Below are 16,377 nucleotides of genomic sequence, written 5' to 3'. Positions count from 1 at the left end.
CTGTCCATTAGAGGGCACCGGAGAGAACAAATGAAAATTTTGGACAGCTCTGTAAATTATTTTTTGAAATGATTTTGGATTTTACAAACTTTAAGCAGTTGATTTATGATATTTTAGATTTCTCATGAGAAGTTTCTCATGAAATCATTAGATTTGGGGCAAAAATAAATATTTTTCCAATTCAGAATGACATGAAAATAAGCCACCAGTTTTTTTTCTTTATTTTAGCTTATGGCACTGTTTCCAAGTATGTCTTGTATTTTCACTTTATATTGGACGTAACATACTAAACTCAGCGATGGATGGTACTACTGCCTGGCTTTTCTTTTTCATGTATTTTTTTTTGCATTTTCTTTGGCGTCCGTTCATACATACTCCCGAAGTACTAGTTCTGCCTGATTCTTGTCAGGCGCTGCACTAAGTTGCCTGAGTTGTTACAGCAGAGGAGGCGCTAGTACTTGAGAGTGTTGGGCCAGAGTACTCCTGTTGTATGACCTCCTTTTGAGTAATGCTCCCCGATTTTCATGGAGTCATACTGTCTCAGTCTGTGCGTCTGTTGGCAAGTTATTTTATCTCTGTCCTTTTGTTTTGTCATCTCTAAAGTGAGAGATAATAAAAACAACTGCTTATAAAGTTGTTGTGAAGATGAAGTTCATTCACGTACGCACATTATTTTGTTGCCTGCCATGTAGTGTGTACTTGGTAACTATGAACTATTATCGTATAAGAAGATGTCTTCGGGGCGCCTGGGTGGCTCAGTCGGTTAAGCGACTGCCTTCGGCTCAGGTCATGATCCTGGAGTCCTGGGATCGAGTCCCGCATCGGGCTCCCTGCTCGGCAGGGAGTCTGCTTCTCCCTCTGACCCTCCCCTCTCATGTGCTCTCTCTCTCAAATAAATAAAATCTTAAAAAAAAAAAATCAATAAGAAGTTTTTTGGGTGATTAAGACATTGTGATTCTTTAGGAAAATGTTCTTAGTGTTAGAAGAGACATGCTAGGACGTCTGGGTGGCTCAGTCGGTTAAGCGACTGCCTGCGGCTCAGGTCATGATCCTGGAGTCCCGGGATTGAGTCCCGCATCGGGCTCCCTGCTCAGCGGGGAGTCTGCTTCTCCCTCTGCCCCTCCCCCCTCTCATGTGCTCTCTCTCATTCTCTCTCTCTCAAATAAATAAATAAAATCTTTAAAAAAAAAAAGAAAAGAAAGCTGACTGGTTGGGGCACCTGGGTGGCTCAGATGGTTAAGCGACTGCCTTCGGCTCAGGTCATGATCCTGGAGTCCCGGGATCGAGTCCCGCATCGGGCTCCCTGCTTGGCAGGGAGTCTGCTTCTCCCTCTGACCCTCCCCCCTCTCACGCTCTCTGTCTCTCATTCTCTCTCTCGCAAATAAATAAATAAAATCTTTAAAAAAAAAAAGAAGGTGTCTTCAAACAGGATGAGTTTGGTCCGACTGGTATACCACCATGGTGTTCTGTCTCCCTTCTTCTGTAGCAAGATCCAAGATAGTGATTCTAGGGCTGAAGAGAATTCGAACAGGTGAGCCAACATGTGAAATGTTGGAAGGTTAAGAAGACAGATGCAGAAGCAGAGGGGTGGCGTGTCTGGGAACATGGCATGTTTGGGGAACTCTTAAACAGTTTGGTATATCTGGAGTTTCAAGTGGGGGTGGGGAGGTGTGGAGTGAAGTAGAGAAGGAAGGCAGGGGCAAGATACTGGAGGCCTTTTCATTCTCTGTCATGGGGGTGTGACCTTTAACCTACAGGCATTGGGAAGCAATGTGATTTGATCGAATAGGATGGATGGGTTAGGGGTATGGGGAAAGGGTAATTCCAGTACAGATACCGGATATTAGGAGAAATCAAAGTACACATTGGATTATCTCATTCAGTCCTCACATTGACCCTGATATCCATACTATTATTGTCTCCGTTTTACCATTTTACAGGGTAGGAAGCAGGTTTAGAGAAGTAAAGCAATTTGTCCAAAGTCAGATGTCTGGCAGGCTGGTAGGTGGTGGGGTCAAGCCTAGACTCATCTCTTTGTTTCACCCTCCAGGGGAGAAATGGTTTTTAGAAGAGAATCTGAAGAGTTTGGGTAGGCCACAAGGAGTCAGCCAGAGCCTGACAGTTCTTAGGTTGTTTATTTTTTGTTTTTCTCATGGTTGTGATTTATAAATGTAGAGCAGAATGTTCCTTTTTTTTTTTTTTCTTCTGCAGTAAATAAATGTTGTTAAATACTCCCCACAGCATGTTCCAGTTTAGCAGACAGTGATATCAGTATCATTAGTTTTGGAAATAAATGGTGAATGCTTGGTAATTACTCACCAGAGAAGCATTTCAGTTTATGAAGGGATCTCAGTGTGTCCAGTTCTGATTATAAAGTTGCATAGTACCGCAGTGGAATAACATGAAGCTGTTCTTTCATTATTATTTTTAAGGCTTTAGATATTTAATTCACCCAGAAACAGGTGACACATCCCTTCAACCCCAAGACACTGCCTTTAAACCAGCCTGTCTTACCCCTGGCCTGTGTAGCCAGGAGCGCTATTACAGTGAGTTCTGGAATTCTTTTTTATTTTATTTTATTTTATTTTATTTTTTTAAAGATTTTATTTATTTATTTTGAGAGAGAGATACACAGTGAGAGAGGGAACACAAGCAGGGGGAGTGGGAGAGGGAGAAGCAGGCTCCCCGCAGAGCAGGGAGCCCGATGTGGGACTCGATCCCAGGACCCTGGGATCATGACCTGAGCCGAAGGCAGTCGCTCAACTGACTGAGCCACCCAGGCGCCCTTTTTTTTTTTTTTTTTTAAAGATTTTATTTGTTTTGTCAGGGAGAGAAAGATAGCACAAGCAGGGGGAGCAGCAGAGGGAGAGGGAGAAGCAAGCTCCCTGCTGAGCAAGGAGCTGGATGCAGGACTTGATCCCAGACCCTGGGATCATGCCCAGAGCCGAAGGCAGGCACTTAATCGACTGAGCCACCCAAGCGTCCCTGGAATTATTTTCTTAAGTCAGGTTATCCAAAATAGAATCACTGGGTCAGAGGAAAACCATTTGACACATCTGGTCAGAGTGCTTTTCAGAAAGTCCAGAAAGCATCCTTAAAACCTAGTGAACAGAAAAACTCTGAGTCCCATTGAAACCTTGTCATTTAAAAACGGAGCTGGGACAAGTAAGTGGTATATAGGTGGGTTCCTTTCTTAGAGAAATAGGAACCTGCAGAAAGGGAGTTAAATTATAGCAGAAGGAGATTTAGTTTCAGTACCTGAAGGAGAGTTTTTAATATTGAAAGTTGCCAGATGTAGAATCAGTTACCGAGAGAAGTGAAATCTGCTTTTCTAGAGCTAGGATAGCTGTCTGGAAGTTTTGAGGCATTTATTTATTCGGCCAGGCATTTACTGAATGCCCACCATGTGCCAGCAAGGCTCTGGGCTTAGGCAAGCAAGGTATAGAAAAATAACCTCTCTAGAGAACCTGGCGACTGTTTTCTGCATGACTTGATAAGGAAGGGAATCACCGGGTGATAAACTAAGGATCAACAAAATAAACAGATTTAAACAATCAGAAGGATTCTTTTTCCCAGAAGAAATGTCTGTATGCTTTGGTAATGAAAAGCTTGTTCGTGGCAAAACACCTGTTTGGCACCTGGCTAGGTGGAATTTTACCTTCAAATCGTTAACGGATGACTTCTTTTTGGCCTTGTTTATTTCCTAGGTGATAATTGGGATGGTACTGTGGTTTCTGGGATGATGGTATGAAAATGAATTAGGTGATATTGTTTAATATCTTCTTTTTAAAAGAAAATTAGCACCACTTTTGCTCCCATGATTATGTGAGATTGATATCGTCTATTTTTAAAGGACTTTTCACTTATTTATAGTCATTCTCCTAAATGCCTAGGAAGTTAGCTTATAATCAGCTTTCCTTTTTGCAAGTCGGGAAGCAGCAGCTTGGAGAGGACGTGCATTTTCTTTCAGGGCAGGTGTGATGGGTTTGGGAGTTGGGAAGCGATGGAGTTACAGGTTGGAGACCAGGAGATAGTTGGGCTAGCTTTTGCAGTTGTCCTGTCCTTCAGAGAAACCAGGGCATTGTGGATGGAGTGAGCCAATCTGTGGGAATTAAAGCTTTAGAACTTGGTCACTCATTGTCTAATGGGGCATACGGGGGAGGGAGGAATCGAGGTTGACCAGTTGTGGAATTTTCACATATTTCGGTTAGGTTGTGTAACAGCTATACATGTATGTTTGTTATATTATTGTATTCTGGGCAAACTGTGAACAATGTGTGCACCCAGGAGATTAGAATTAGAGTTTGAGTGGTGCTTTGCACTTCCTTGGGGAGTGGTGCTTTGCACTTCCTTGCCTTTCTTTTCAGAAATAAAGTAACTGCTGCATATGGAAAGTGGGGGACTAAACTGCCATAGAGACAAAGAAGGATAAATGTTTGTCCTGAATGCTCAAGACCTTTCATCATGGCCTCTGATCGCTTTCCCATATAAATTTTGTATCTACATGGTTGAAATGGAGTAGCTACACTCTTATTTTATCATAGATAACTTCTGTAGTAATGGGACATGGATGATGTTCCATGACCATCCTTTTTAGGAGTATTCATTTCATAGGGCTCAGACTTTGTTTTTTAACCACAAGAGGGTGTCTCTGGAGCTCTGAATCCAATTTTGGATTTATGTGGCCTTTGGGGTAAGCAGATAAGCTGGTGATGTTTTGTGGTAACAGAGGTTTTTGAGAACAGATATTGCTACCTCCTGGCCATTTTTGCATGAATAGTAGGGAGTTCTAGGAACTTGTTGTGGAATTATCCCAGAAACATTTATTTTACTTTTTTTTTTTTTTTTAAAGATTTTATTTATTTATTTGAGACAGAGAGAATGAGAGACAGAGAGCATGAGAGGGAGGAAGGTCAGAGGGAGAAGCAGACTCCCTGCTGAGCAGGGAGCCCGATGCGGGACTCGATCCCGGGACTCCAGGATCATGACCTGAGCCGAAGGCAGTCGCTTAACCAACTGAGCCACCCAGGCGCCCTTATTTTACTTTTTTAAAGATTTATTTATTTGACAGAGAGAGACATAGCGAGAGAGGGAACACAAGCAGAGGGACTGGTAGAGAGAGAAGCAGGCTTCCCACGGAGCAGGGAGACCGATGCGGGGCTCGATCCCAGGACCCTGGGATCATGACCTGAGCCAAAGGCAGACGCTTAACGACTGAGCCACCCAGGCGACCCACCCCAGAGACATTTTAACGCTGTCGAGGTCAAGGTCAATTCATCTTGCTCCACCACAGACTTCCTATTTAAGCTCACATCTTTGCTTTTAGATTTGAAATAGACTTAAAAAAAGCCAAAGGATTCTTTTATTTTTAAAGATTATATTTTTATTTTTATTTTTAGAAAGAGAGAGAGCAAGAGAGAGCACGAGAGCAGAGCGGGGAGGGGCAGAAGGAGAGGGAGAGAGAATCCCAAGCAGGCTCCTCCATCAGTGCTGAGCCCAGTGCAGGACTTGATCCTGCAACCCTGAGATCATGACCTGAGCCGAAATCAGGAGTCAGACGCTGAACCGAATGAGCCATCCAGGTGCCCCTATTTTTAAATATTTTATTTTATTATTATTATTTTTAAAGGTTTTATTTATTTATTTGACAGAGAGAGACACAGTGAGAAAGGGAACACAGGCAGGGGGATTGGGAGAGGGAGAAGCAGGCTTCCCGCTGAGCAGGGAGCCCGATGTGAGGCTCAATCCCAGGACCCTGGGATCATGACCTGAGCTGAAGGCAGACGCCTAATGAGTGAGCCAGCCAGGTGCCTCTGTTTTTAAATATTTTAAAAGAGTAACTGAAACTTTTAAATTTTTTAAATAAAATACCCAGCATTAAACTGATTACTTTTATAATGGATGAGAACACATCATTGATGTTTGTTTATAAATTTTTTCACCTCTATCTGAAAATGTGTAGTTGAGAACTGTATTAACAGAAGCAAAATTGTTCATTAGCTTTGCATTTGGATTATATTTAGTAATTAGGAATGCTGACTTTAAGACAGATACAACTAACTGTGGGTTTATTGTTTCTCATTTGATACCTTTGAGTCTCTAAAATACTTTTTCACTGACTTCCAATTTTGGAGCAAGTCGTTGAAGAAACAGAGAAGGTAGAGAAGTTACCTCCAGGTTTCTTTGGCTTATCTTTCTGTTTCTTTCTAAAAAATTTATAATCTGTTTTACATTTTTTGTATAGAGGACTTTGAATGTTCCCAAAAGTAGACCGAATGATACGGTGAATCCCTGTCACCTGCTGTCCAGCTTCAAACACAGACCATCCTCCCTTCTGTATTAGTTGGCTGCAGATTTCAGTCATCCTGTGATCTGTGAGATGTTTTCACTTTTAGGTAGAAAGGATATTACTATAAGTTTGCTTACTGATTCACTAGGGACTGGGCACTGAAAATGGGCTTGGTGGTGGGGCTGCTGCCAAGGTGAATTATGTTGAATTTCTGCAGCTCTTAGTCAGATCTGGCGAGTGTTTCCTCTAAAGTGTAACACAGACATTGTGTGTTGCCTTGGAATTAATTGATTAGCATTCTATCACCTTGCAAAAAGACGTTGAGATAACTTAAAAAATATATATATGTGGTAAGATTTAAAAAGAGGAAGAAATGAGTGTAAAGGGTGAAGATCATCATGCAATATGAAGTCACTTACAGGGAATCCAAGACAAGCATGATACGAGGCTTTACACAGTCATCAGCATGCTGCTGAATCTTCTAGGGGCCAGAGTCAAAAGGAAATACAATCAGTCTTATATTATCCTTCAGATTTCTTTTTTTCACTGAAGACACATTTTCCCCACAGGATCTTCTAGAAGGAGCCATCAGGGCGGCAGGTGGAGGAGTAATTTGGTCTCCGAGCAAATGGCTGAGCAGCTCAGAGCACTATTTTGATTTGTTTTGGGGGTTTGCAGATATAATTACCAGCAGTCTTACATTTTATTGAACTCTGTTATATATCAGGCATAGTGCCTGGTGATTTATTTCTTTTAATCTTAACACATCCCTGCTCCCCAGATGCTACTTTCTTCCTTTTTCAGGTGAGGAAATTGAAATTCAGAGAAATAACTTGATGAATTTCGGCAGCTGTCTGTCTGTACTCGGATTGCTAAAAATAATTGACATCCAGATAAGTGGATTGTTGATTTACATTTTGTGGGTGTATGTGTTTGAGTATGTAGTTACTTTTTTGGAAAGAAAAAAGAAAAATGAGACTGGCAGTTCTTCGATCATTGTCTGACTGGGAACATAATCACTTTGGAGGAGCCTGGGTTATGGGCCAGGGTTCGCGATGAGCCCTGTCATCCACGCTCTGTGTTCGTGAGCGGTGTACTGTTACTCTCAGCGCACGTTGCCAGGTCTGACTTTTGTTCTTTCAATTGTCATACAGAGAGAAAAGGAGCAACAGGAGGAGAAAAGTAGTCTGGTCAGGAACACCGTGAAGAATGAAGCCAGTGAAAGAAGAGCTATGATAACCCCTGCTCTCCGAGAAGCCCTCACCAAACAAGGTGCTGTCCTCAGGAAGTGCGGTCACAGTACTACCCTCTTTTTATTTTTTTATTTTTTTGTTTATTTTAAAAAAATTTTTATTATGTTATGTTAATCCCCATACATTATGTCATTAGTTTTTGATGTACAGTTCCATGATTCATTGTTTGTGCGTAACACCCAGTGCTCCATGCAGAACGTGCCCTCCTCAATACCCACCACCAGGCTTAATCATCCTCTCACCCCCCTCCCCTCTAGAACCCTCAGTTTGTTTTTCAGAGTCCATCGTCTCTCATGGTTCATCTCCCCCTCCGATTGTCCCCCTTCATTCTTCCCCTCCTGCTATCTTCTTTTCCTTCTTCTTTTTATTTTAACATATAATGTATTACTTGCTTCAGAGGTACAGATCTGAGATTCAACAGTCTTGCACACTTCACAGCGCTCAGGAGAAATAAAAGAACTAAAATCTAACCAAGTCGAAATCAAAAAGGCTATTAATGAGGTGTAATTAAAAATGGGCGCTCTAACTACCCTCTTAAGCCTTCTAATTTATACCTAAATGAGGAAGCCTAAGATAGGGACTGCCGAGAGGAAAGAGGGTTTAGGAGGTCCTTCTGGGGTTAGCCCAGCAGCTGTGTCTCTTTGTCACTGTGTCGCTGTCCAGGGGGCCCCCCTCTTGTTCCCGTGGATCACGTGTGTGTTGGCTGCTGGGCCAGTGCATTTCCCGTCTGCTTGGTTTATTGGGATGTTAGCATCAGTGTGGCTCAGGTATGCAGATGGGAAATGGCATCGCGGGCTTCTTTACGAGTCATTGTTTATTAAGGGGAAATTACTAAATGCAGAAAAAAAGCTCATGTTGATAGGCTAGATCAATTAGAAGTGTTTTATGTAGAAGTTTATCTGGGGTTCTGTGGTCATCACTTACTAAGGAGGCTATAAGTTGAGATCAAATAATAGTATTGATTTCCTGTAGAAGAAAGAGTGGTCAGTTGGGAGTCAGTAGACTGACTTCCTTCCCTCACTCCCGTCTTTCTGTATTTATTGAGAACCTTTTATGTGATACGTCTGGCAATGCAGAGAAACACAAGATACAGTATCTCCTTCAAGGAACCAGCCTATTAGAGGGGACAGACAGGAATATTCAGGTTATGTGTATATATTTGTGTGTATAATATATAATATATATGTAATCTTTTTTTTAATAAGGATATTCAGACTATTGATTATTTAGAGTGATTTTATATGATAGGTTCAGATCTTTCATCTAGCTATTTGTTTTCTACTTGTCTCATGTGTTCTTTGATTTCCTTTGTTCCTGTTTTCTGCCTTCTTTAGATTATTTTTTTTATGATTCAGTGTTACATCCTTGTTGGCTTATTACTTACAGCACTGTCTTGTTCTTCAGTGGTTGTTGGCGGTTTTACACTATATCTCTGTATCATAGCACAGTATATCTTTCAGGTGATAAACTGAGAAGCAGCTTCAGTAGCAGTATGCCTGTTTTCCCCTTGCCTCCCTCTAAGCAATTGTTATGCCTTTTACTTTTCCAAGTGTTAATAAACCTACACTATGCTGTTATTATTTTGGCTTGAATAGCCAATTATCAAAGATGTCAATAATTAGTAACAATCTTACATATTGACTCAGGTACCACTTCGGTGCTTTTCATTCCTTTGCGTAGATCTGTGTTCTCTCTGGCAGCCCTTTCATTCTGCCCGAAGGGCTTCGTTTGGCATTTCGTGTCGCGTGGGTTTTTTGGTGATGAATTATTTCAGCTTTTGTGTATCTGAAAGAGGCTTTAATTTGCCTTCATTTTTGAAGGATATTATTTGATGGATGTGGAATTGTCGATTGACACCTTTTTTTCTTTTTCTTTTCTAGGTGTTCCACTGTCTACTTGCTCCCATTGCCTCTGATGAGGCTTGTGTTCTCATCTTTCATTTGTTCCTTTGAGTGTAATGTTTTTACCCCCTGGCTACCTTTAAGATCTTCTCTTAATTACTGATTTTGAGCAATTTAGTTATAATGTGTTTCAATGTAGTTTTCTTCATGTTGCTTTTACTTGGGACTTGTTGAGCTTCCTGGTTCTGTGGATTTATAGTTTTAATCAAATTTGGACAAATTTTGGCCATTATTTCTTCAAATATTTTTCTGTCACTGCTTCTCTTCCTTGGGGACTTCAGTTACATGAATCTGACCTACAGTTCACTGATGTTCTTTTCATTATTTAAAATTCTTTTTTCTGTTCTACCATTCGTTTTTGCGTAGCTTCTGTTGCTGTGTCTTCAGGTATGATTTAGTAATTTTTTTTTTCTCTAATGTCTAATCTTCCATTAATTCTATCCGGGCATTTATAGTTTTCATCTGTAGAAGTTGAGTTTGGGTCTTTTTATAGTCTCCATGTCTCTACTTAACTTTTTGAGCCTACGAATTACAGTTACAACTGTTTTAATGTACTTCCAACATCTGTGTCATTTCTGGATCAGTTTGGTTGCTAGATTATTTCCTCATTGGTCATGTTGCATGCTTGGTAATCTTTGATTGGATGCCAGATCTAATTTTACCTTATTGGGTGCTAGATATTTTTGTATTCCTATAAACATTCTTAAGCTTTGTTCTAGGATGAAGAGCAGTTACTTGGAAACAGTTTGAGCCTTTTAATCTGGCTTTTATGACTTGTTAAGTGAGACCAGAGCTTACTCACTATATGGCTAATTACTTCTGGTTATTGGGGCAAAACACTTCTGTGTATTCTGTTCAATGCCTTGTGAATCTTAAGCCTCTGACCGGTACGAACAGGCACAGTTCCCAGCCAGCTGAGCACCAGGCATACCTCTAGGCCTTTCAGATGGTTCTTTCTCAGTCTTGGTGAGTTTTTCTCTCACATGTGCACTAAGCAGTACTCAGCTAGATATTTCTGGAAATCCTCTGCAGGTTCTTGAGTTTAATCTCTGCGTAGCTCTTTACTCTCTGGTACTCAGTTCTGCGAAGTCTAGCCATGTGGGCTCCCCGGACTCTTGCTTCCATGTCCTCAACTTAGAGAGGATACTGAGCTGTTCTTGGATTGCCTCTCCCTGCTGCATGGCCTAGAAACTTTCAAGGCAGTAAGCTCTGGTAATGGTAGGGCTCGTTTCCCATCTCCCTGAGCTTACGGTCCCTTGTTACCTGATGTTTCATGTCTTGGAAACTGTTGGTTCATATATTTTGTCCCATTTTTGGCATTTCAGGTGGGAGAGTAAATCCTCTGTTACTTAATCTTCGTTAGAACAGAACTGTACACTATGATTTTTAGCAGCTGCATACTTTTGGCTTATCTTTGCATTGTGGTCAGCCACAGGTCTCTCCATTCTGTACTTTGCAGTTTTCTTCATACCTACCTAAGTGCAAAATTTTGTAAAACCCTATGTATCTTGGAAGAGAAGGATATAAAGAGCTAATTTAATAAGAATGTGATTTCTGTGATGATGGTTTGAAGAACATATTATGTAGGAATCCAAAAGAAGAACTAGAATTTTTCTCTGGGAATCTTTTAAATGCTTTTTCTGCATCTGAGATTAGTTACTCAGTTGGACTAGTTCCCCCTTCAAATAGATAAGTAGTGCTTTGCTTATTTATGTGCAAGATATTTACATAAATATGGAAGAGAATAAAAGACAAAGCCCTGTAATATGGCCACCAGAGACCTCTAATCCAAATTGACATTGTTCCATTAATCATCACCCTGTGAATATGGATATTTAACCAGCCACAGATCCACTTATGCCATCATCCAGACTATATTTCTCCTTTTGCCTCATTTGTCTGCAAGTCAAGAGTCTTTTTGTATAAGAGACTCATAATTGTGGCTTATTACTTGAAGCCTCGTGAAAAACTTTATTAAATGCTTTCTGAAATCAGAATGTTCTACTTGTTTGCTCTTCTAATTTATTAAAAAAGGATGTGATTACTTTGGCATGGCTTTTCCATGCTTTTCATGTCTTCTGTGGCTCACGAATTTTAAATGCTAGGTTATGGAGTGGTGCTGAGAATTCATGTTTGGTTACTGTTCCTAGAATTTTATTTTTCACTTCTTGGGGCAGTATTTCTTTTGCTCATCTGATTCTTCATCTTTTTTCAGAGGTTACTGGTGAGAGTTCCCTAGTTGTTTGTTTGAAGTATATTGTTACTTGCTTTTGCTTTATGGCCCAGCATTTGTTTTTTTTTTTTCCACAAAGTTTCCTTGGGTCCTCCAGAAGCATGTGCATTCTGTAGTTGTTGAGCGTAGTACTATGTATTCTTCGTCACCTTTACTGTGCTGTTTAGATCTACTAAGTTTTTGTCTGTGGGATCTGTTAGATACTGAAAAATGTTAAAAATTTTTTTCTATGATTTTGGATTAACATATTGTTTCCTTCTGTATTTTTAGTCTATGTTATTAGATGCATATACATTTTAACGTGTTTTATCATTCTGGTGAATTAAACTTTTAGTGTATTCTGCCACTGGGTTGTTGCCTGCCATTATTTAAGGAAAGAAAAAGGATTTTTTTTTTTAAAGATTTTATTTATTTATTTGACAGAGAAGAGAGATAGTGAGAGCAGGAGCACAAGTAGAGGGGTAGGAGAAGAAGAAGCAGGCTTCCTTCCGAGCAGGGAGCCCGATGTGGGGCTTGATCCCAGGACCCTGGGATCATGACCTGAGCCGAAGGCAGATGCTTAACGACTGAGCCACCCAGGCACCCCCCAAAAAAGGATTTTGTTACAGTTTTTTAATCACCGTTTAATATGAGGCTTTGAATCAATTCAGTTTTGTGTTCCTTGTTTTTCTGTTCAGGGTATCAGTTGATTGGGAGCCACTCTGGAGTGAAGCTTTGCAGATGGACAAAGGTATTTATTTTTATTTAAATGTCATTTCTGTTTTATGCAACTTTTGTGTGGCTCTGATATGCAGCCAATGAATTTTACCATTTTAAAGAATAATTTACATTTAGTGTAATGATTTTGAATGAATTTGTTAAATGAGTTCATATATTGATGGATGTAAAAAAAAAACAAAAAACAAAAAACCCGGGCACCTGGGTGGCTCAGTTGGTTAAGCGACTGCCTTCGGCTCAGGTCATGATCCTGGAGTCCCGGGATTGAGTCCCGCATCGGGCTCCCTGCTCAGCAGGGAGTCTGCTTCTCCCTCTGACCCTTCCCCCTCTCATTCTCTCTCTCAAATAAATAAATAAAATCTTAAAAAAAAAAAAAATCAGAAACTATTAAAAAAACAAAAAAACCCTTCTCCACCACCCAAATTAAGATATGTATTGGCCGTTTTCCTCACCCTGATGAGTTCACTTGTGTCCATTTCTAGCCAGTAGTCCCTCCCTCACAGCCAGGAAACAGTTGTTCTAGTTGCTGTCACTAGTTTAGTTTTGCCTGTTCTAGAATTTCATATGAATGGAATCATAACGTGTATTTTTTTTGCAAGTGGATTCTTAAACTCAACATAATGTTTCTGAGATTCATCCATATTAGTACATATCAGCACTTTATTCATTTTTATTGCTGAGTACTATTCAACAGTGTGAACGTACCACAGTTTTTAATCTGTTGGAAGGCAGTGGGGTTGCTTTCAGTTTTGGGCTATTAACGAATAAAACTCCCATGAACCTTCTTATACGACACTTTGTTATGAGCGTGTTTCAGTTTCCTTTGGGTACATCCCAAAGTAGGAATTGCTAAGTCATAGGGTAGGTATATATTTTACCTTTGTAAGAAACTCCCAGTCTGTTTTTAGTGTGGCTGTACTATTTTATACTTGGATTGGCAATTTCTGAAAGTTCCAGTTGGAACATTTTCTCGCCATCCTGTGGTATTGAAAATCTTTTTAATTTTAGCCATTCTAGTGAGTGTAAAGTGGTATGATTGTGGTTTTAATTTGCATTTTGCAGATGACTACTGATGATGAGGCACGCCTTTTCATGTGCACATTGGCTGTTCTATTTGTGTAGTGTCTATTGCCCAAATTAGGTTGTTTGACGTTATATTGTTGATTTGTAGGAGTCCTTCATATATTGTGGAAATGAGTCTTTTGCCCAGTATGCATTGTGAATATTTTCTCCTAATCTGTGGCTTCCTCTTTTCATTTCCCTAATGGTATCTTTTGCAGTCTTGAATTTGAATAAAGGCCAGTTTGTCTTTTTATGGTTAGTGCATTTTGTTTTTTTTTTAGTTTTTTTTTGTTTAGTGCTTTTTATATATTAAGAAATCTTTGCCAACCTCAGAGTCACAAAGATATTCTGTGTTTTTTTTTTTTTTCCTGGAAGCTTTAGTTTTAACTATTATGTTTAGGTCTTTGATTTCATCTCGAATTGATTTTTGTGAATGGTGTGAGATAAAGGTCAAGATTCATTCCTTTACCTGGCTCCCATGTGGATAATCAGGTGTTTTAGCACCATTTGTTGAAAAGAATTTCCTTTTACCATTGAATTATTTTAGGCCTTTGTAAAATATCGGTCATCTGTCAATGGGTGGGCCCATTTCTGGACTCCTTATTCTGTTCCATTGGTCTGTTTGTCTATCCTTATGCCAATACCACATTGTCTTGAGAACTGTGGCTTTGTAATCGGTCTGAAATTATGCAGTGTAAGTTCTCTGTCTTTTTTTTTTTTTTATTTCCAAGATAGTTTCCACTCATCTGGGTCTTTTGCATTTCCATATAAATTTTAGAATCAGCCTGTGAATTTCTATTGTATATATTTGTTCTATTTCCTCAGATTCTGTATTTGTCTATTTGGCATCCATTCATCACAGGGCCAGTTAGATTAACTATATTTTCTTATTTTCTGTATTCTTGATGCTCTGGCTTTTGGGGGCCTTACAGACCTGGGGAAAACTGTCCCTCTCAGGGCTAGCTAATTCCTAAAGATAACAACAGCCTGCCTGGAGTATACCTTTCATATGCAAATCAACCAATCCTGAATCTTTAGCCTTCAGTTACCTCCTTATCTAACTCACACACCATACCAATATTTTCCCTGCTCTACATTATCCCAGGGCCAGGTACCAGATGACCAGAGACAGTGCTATAGCCTGAATTATTCAAACAAGCCAATCCTGCATTGTTTACCCTGTCCTGGCTTGCCTTTCCTGCGGAAACCCCAATAAAAGGTCTAGGCTTTCCCCTCGCTCCTCCCTCTGCCTCCTGAACAAACCTGCTGCTCCTCTGTCACCCTGTGTGGTGTGGGTGCCCCTTGTCTTGGGAAATGTAAGTAGTGTCTTCTTCTTTTATTGGCATTGGCCTCTCCAGGTTGGCTGGCGCTCAGTCACTTCCATAAATTCAAATCCCATGGGTCCAAATAAGATGGCATTTTTTTTTTTTAAAGATTTTATTTATTTCTTTGAGAGAGAGAGAATGAGAGAGAGCGAGTACATGAGAGGGGGGAGGGTCAGAGGGAGAAGCAGACTCCCTGCCGAGCAGGGAGCCCGATGCGGGACTCGATCCCGGGACTCCAGGATCATGACCTGAGCCGAAGGCAGTCGCTTAACCAACTGAGCCACCCAGGCGCCCTAAGATGGCATTTTTAAACAGCTTTATTGAAATATAATTTACCTATCATACATCTCCCGCATTTAAAGTGCACAGTTGAATGGGTTTTAGTATATTCACAGGGCTGTGCAAACATTATCACAATCTAACTTTAGAACATTTTTGTCCCCTCTGAAAGAAGTCATGCACCCAGTAACAGTCCATCTTCATCCTCCCTTCTCCTCCCAGCCTTAAAGCACCATTAATCTACTTACTATCTCTATAACTTTGCCTCACCTGGACGTTCGCACATTATGTGGCCTTTTGTGTGTGGCTTCTCTCACTTAGCATAATGTTTTCAAGGTGCATCCATGTGATAATATATATCAGTATTCCTTTCTTTTTTATGGCCAGTAATATTCTGTGTATAGATATATCCCATTTTGTTGTTGTCCATCAGTTGGTGGACATTTGTTTTGCTTCCACGTTTTGGATATTATGAATGATGCTTCTATGAACATCATTATATGTACAAGTTTTTGTGTGACATGTTTTTATGTGCTTTGGTTATATACCTACAAGTGGAATTTGTGGGTCATGGTAACTATAATTATTTTTATTTTATTTTATTTTTTTATTATAATGTTATGTTAATCACCATACATTACATCATTAGTTTTTGATGTAGTGTTCCATGATTCATTGTTTGCGCATAACACCCAGTGCTCCATGCAGAATGTGCCCTCCTTAATACCCGTCACCAGGCTAACCCATCCCTCCACCCCCCTCTCCCATGGTAACTATGTTTAAATCATTTGAGGGACTGCCAAACTGTTTTCCAAAGTGGCTGTACTATTATATTTTATATTCCCACCTGCATCGTATGAGGGTCCCAGTTTCTCCACAACCTGCTAACATTTGATGTTTTCCATCTTTTTGATTATAGCCATCCTAGTGTATGTGAAATGGTTATCTTACAGTGATTTTGATTTGCATTTGCATTTCCCTTAATGACAAGTGTTGACTCTGTTTATGTGTACTTATTGGCCATTTGTGAATCATCTTTGGAGAAATGTCTATTCAGATCCTTGGCCGTTTTAACATTGGGTTCTTTGCCTTTATACTGTTGAGTTGTAAGAGTTGTTTATGTTTTCTGGATACTAGTTCTTTTTTTTTTTTTTTTTTTTAAAGATTTTGTTTTATTTATTTGAGAGAGAGAGTGTGAGAGCATGAGCAAGGAGGGGGAAGGACAGAGGGGGAAGCCGACTCCCCACTGTGCAGGGAGCCCGATGCATGAGGGGCTCGATCCCAGGACCCTGGGATCATGACCTGATCCGAAGGCAGA

The 16,377-nt window shown here is 40.2% G+C and overlaps 1 protein-coding gene across 3 annotated transcripts in view; it reads left to right on the top strand.

Moving 5' to 3' along the window:
- LOC117999523 (S-adenosyl-L-methionine-dependent tRNA 4-demethylwyosine synthase TYW1) overlaps positions 1-16,377 on the top strand; it is a 206,348-nt gene that overhangs the window by 28,233 nt on the left and 161,738 nt on the right. For all 3 annotated transcript variants that reach the window (XM_034988723.1, XM_034988724.1, XM_034988722.1), the window contains 2 exons: positions 7,444-7,561; positions 12,354-12,406. In XM_034988723.1, coding sequence (XP_034844614.1) covers positions 7,444-7,561; positions 12,354-12,406 — 171 coding nt within the window. The remainder of the gene's footprint in view (positions 1-7,443; positions 7,562-12,353; positions 12,407-16,377) is intronic.

This window comes from Mirounga leonina, unplaced genomic scaffold (genome assembly GCF_011800145.1).
Source record: "Mirounga leonina isolate KUSES-001 unplaced genomic scaffold, KU_Mleo_1.0 Mir_454, whole genome shotgun sequence".
Lineage (NCBI taxonomy): Eukaryota > Metazoa > Chordata > Mammalia > Carnivora > Phocidae > Mirounga > Mirounga leonina.
This window is presented reverse-complemented; position numbering and strand designations above follow the sequence as displayed.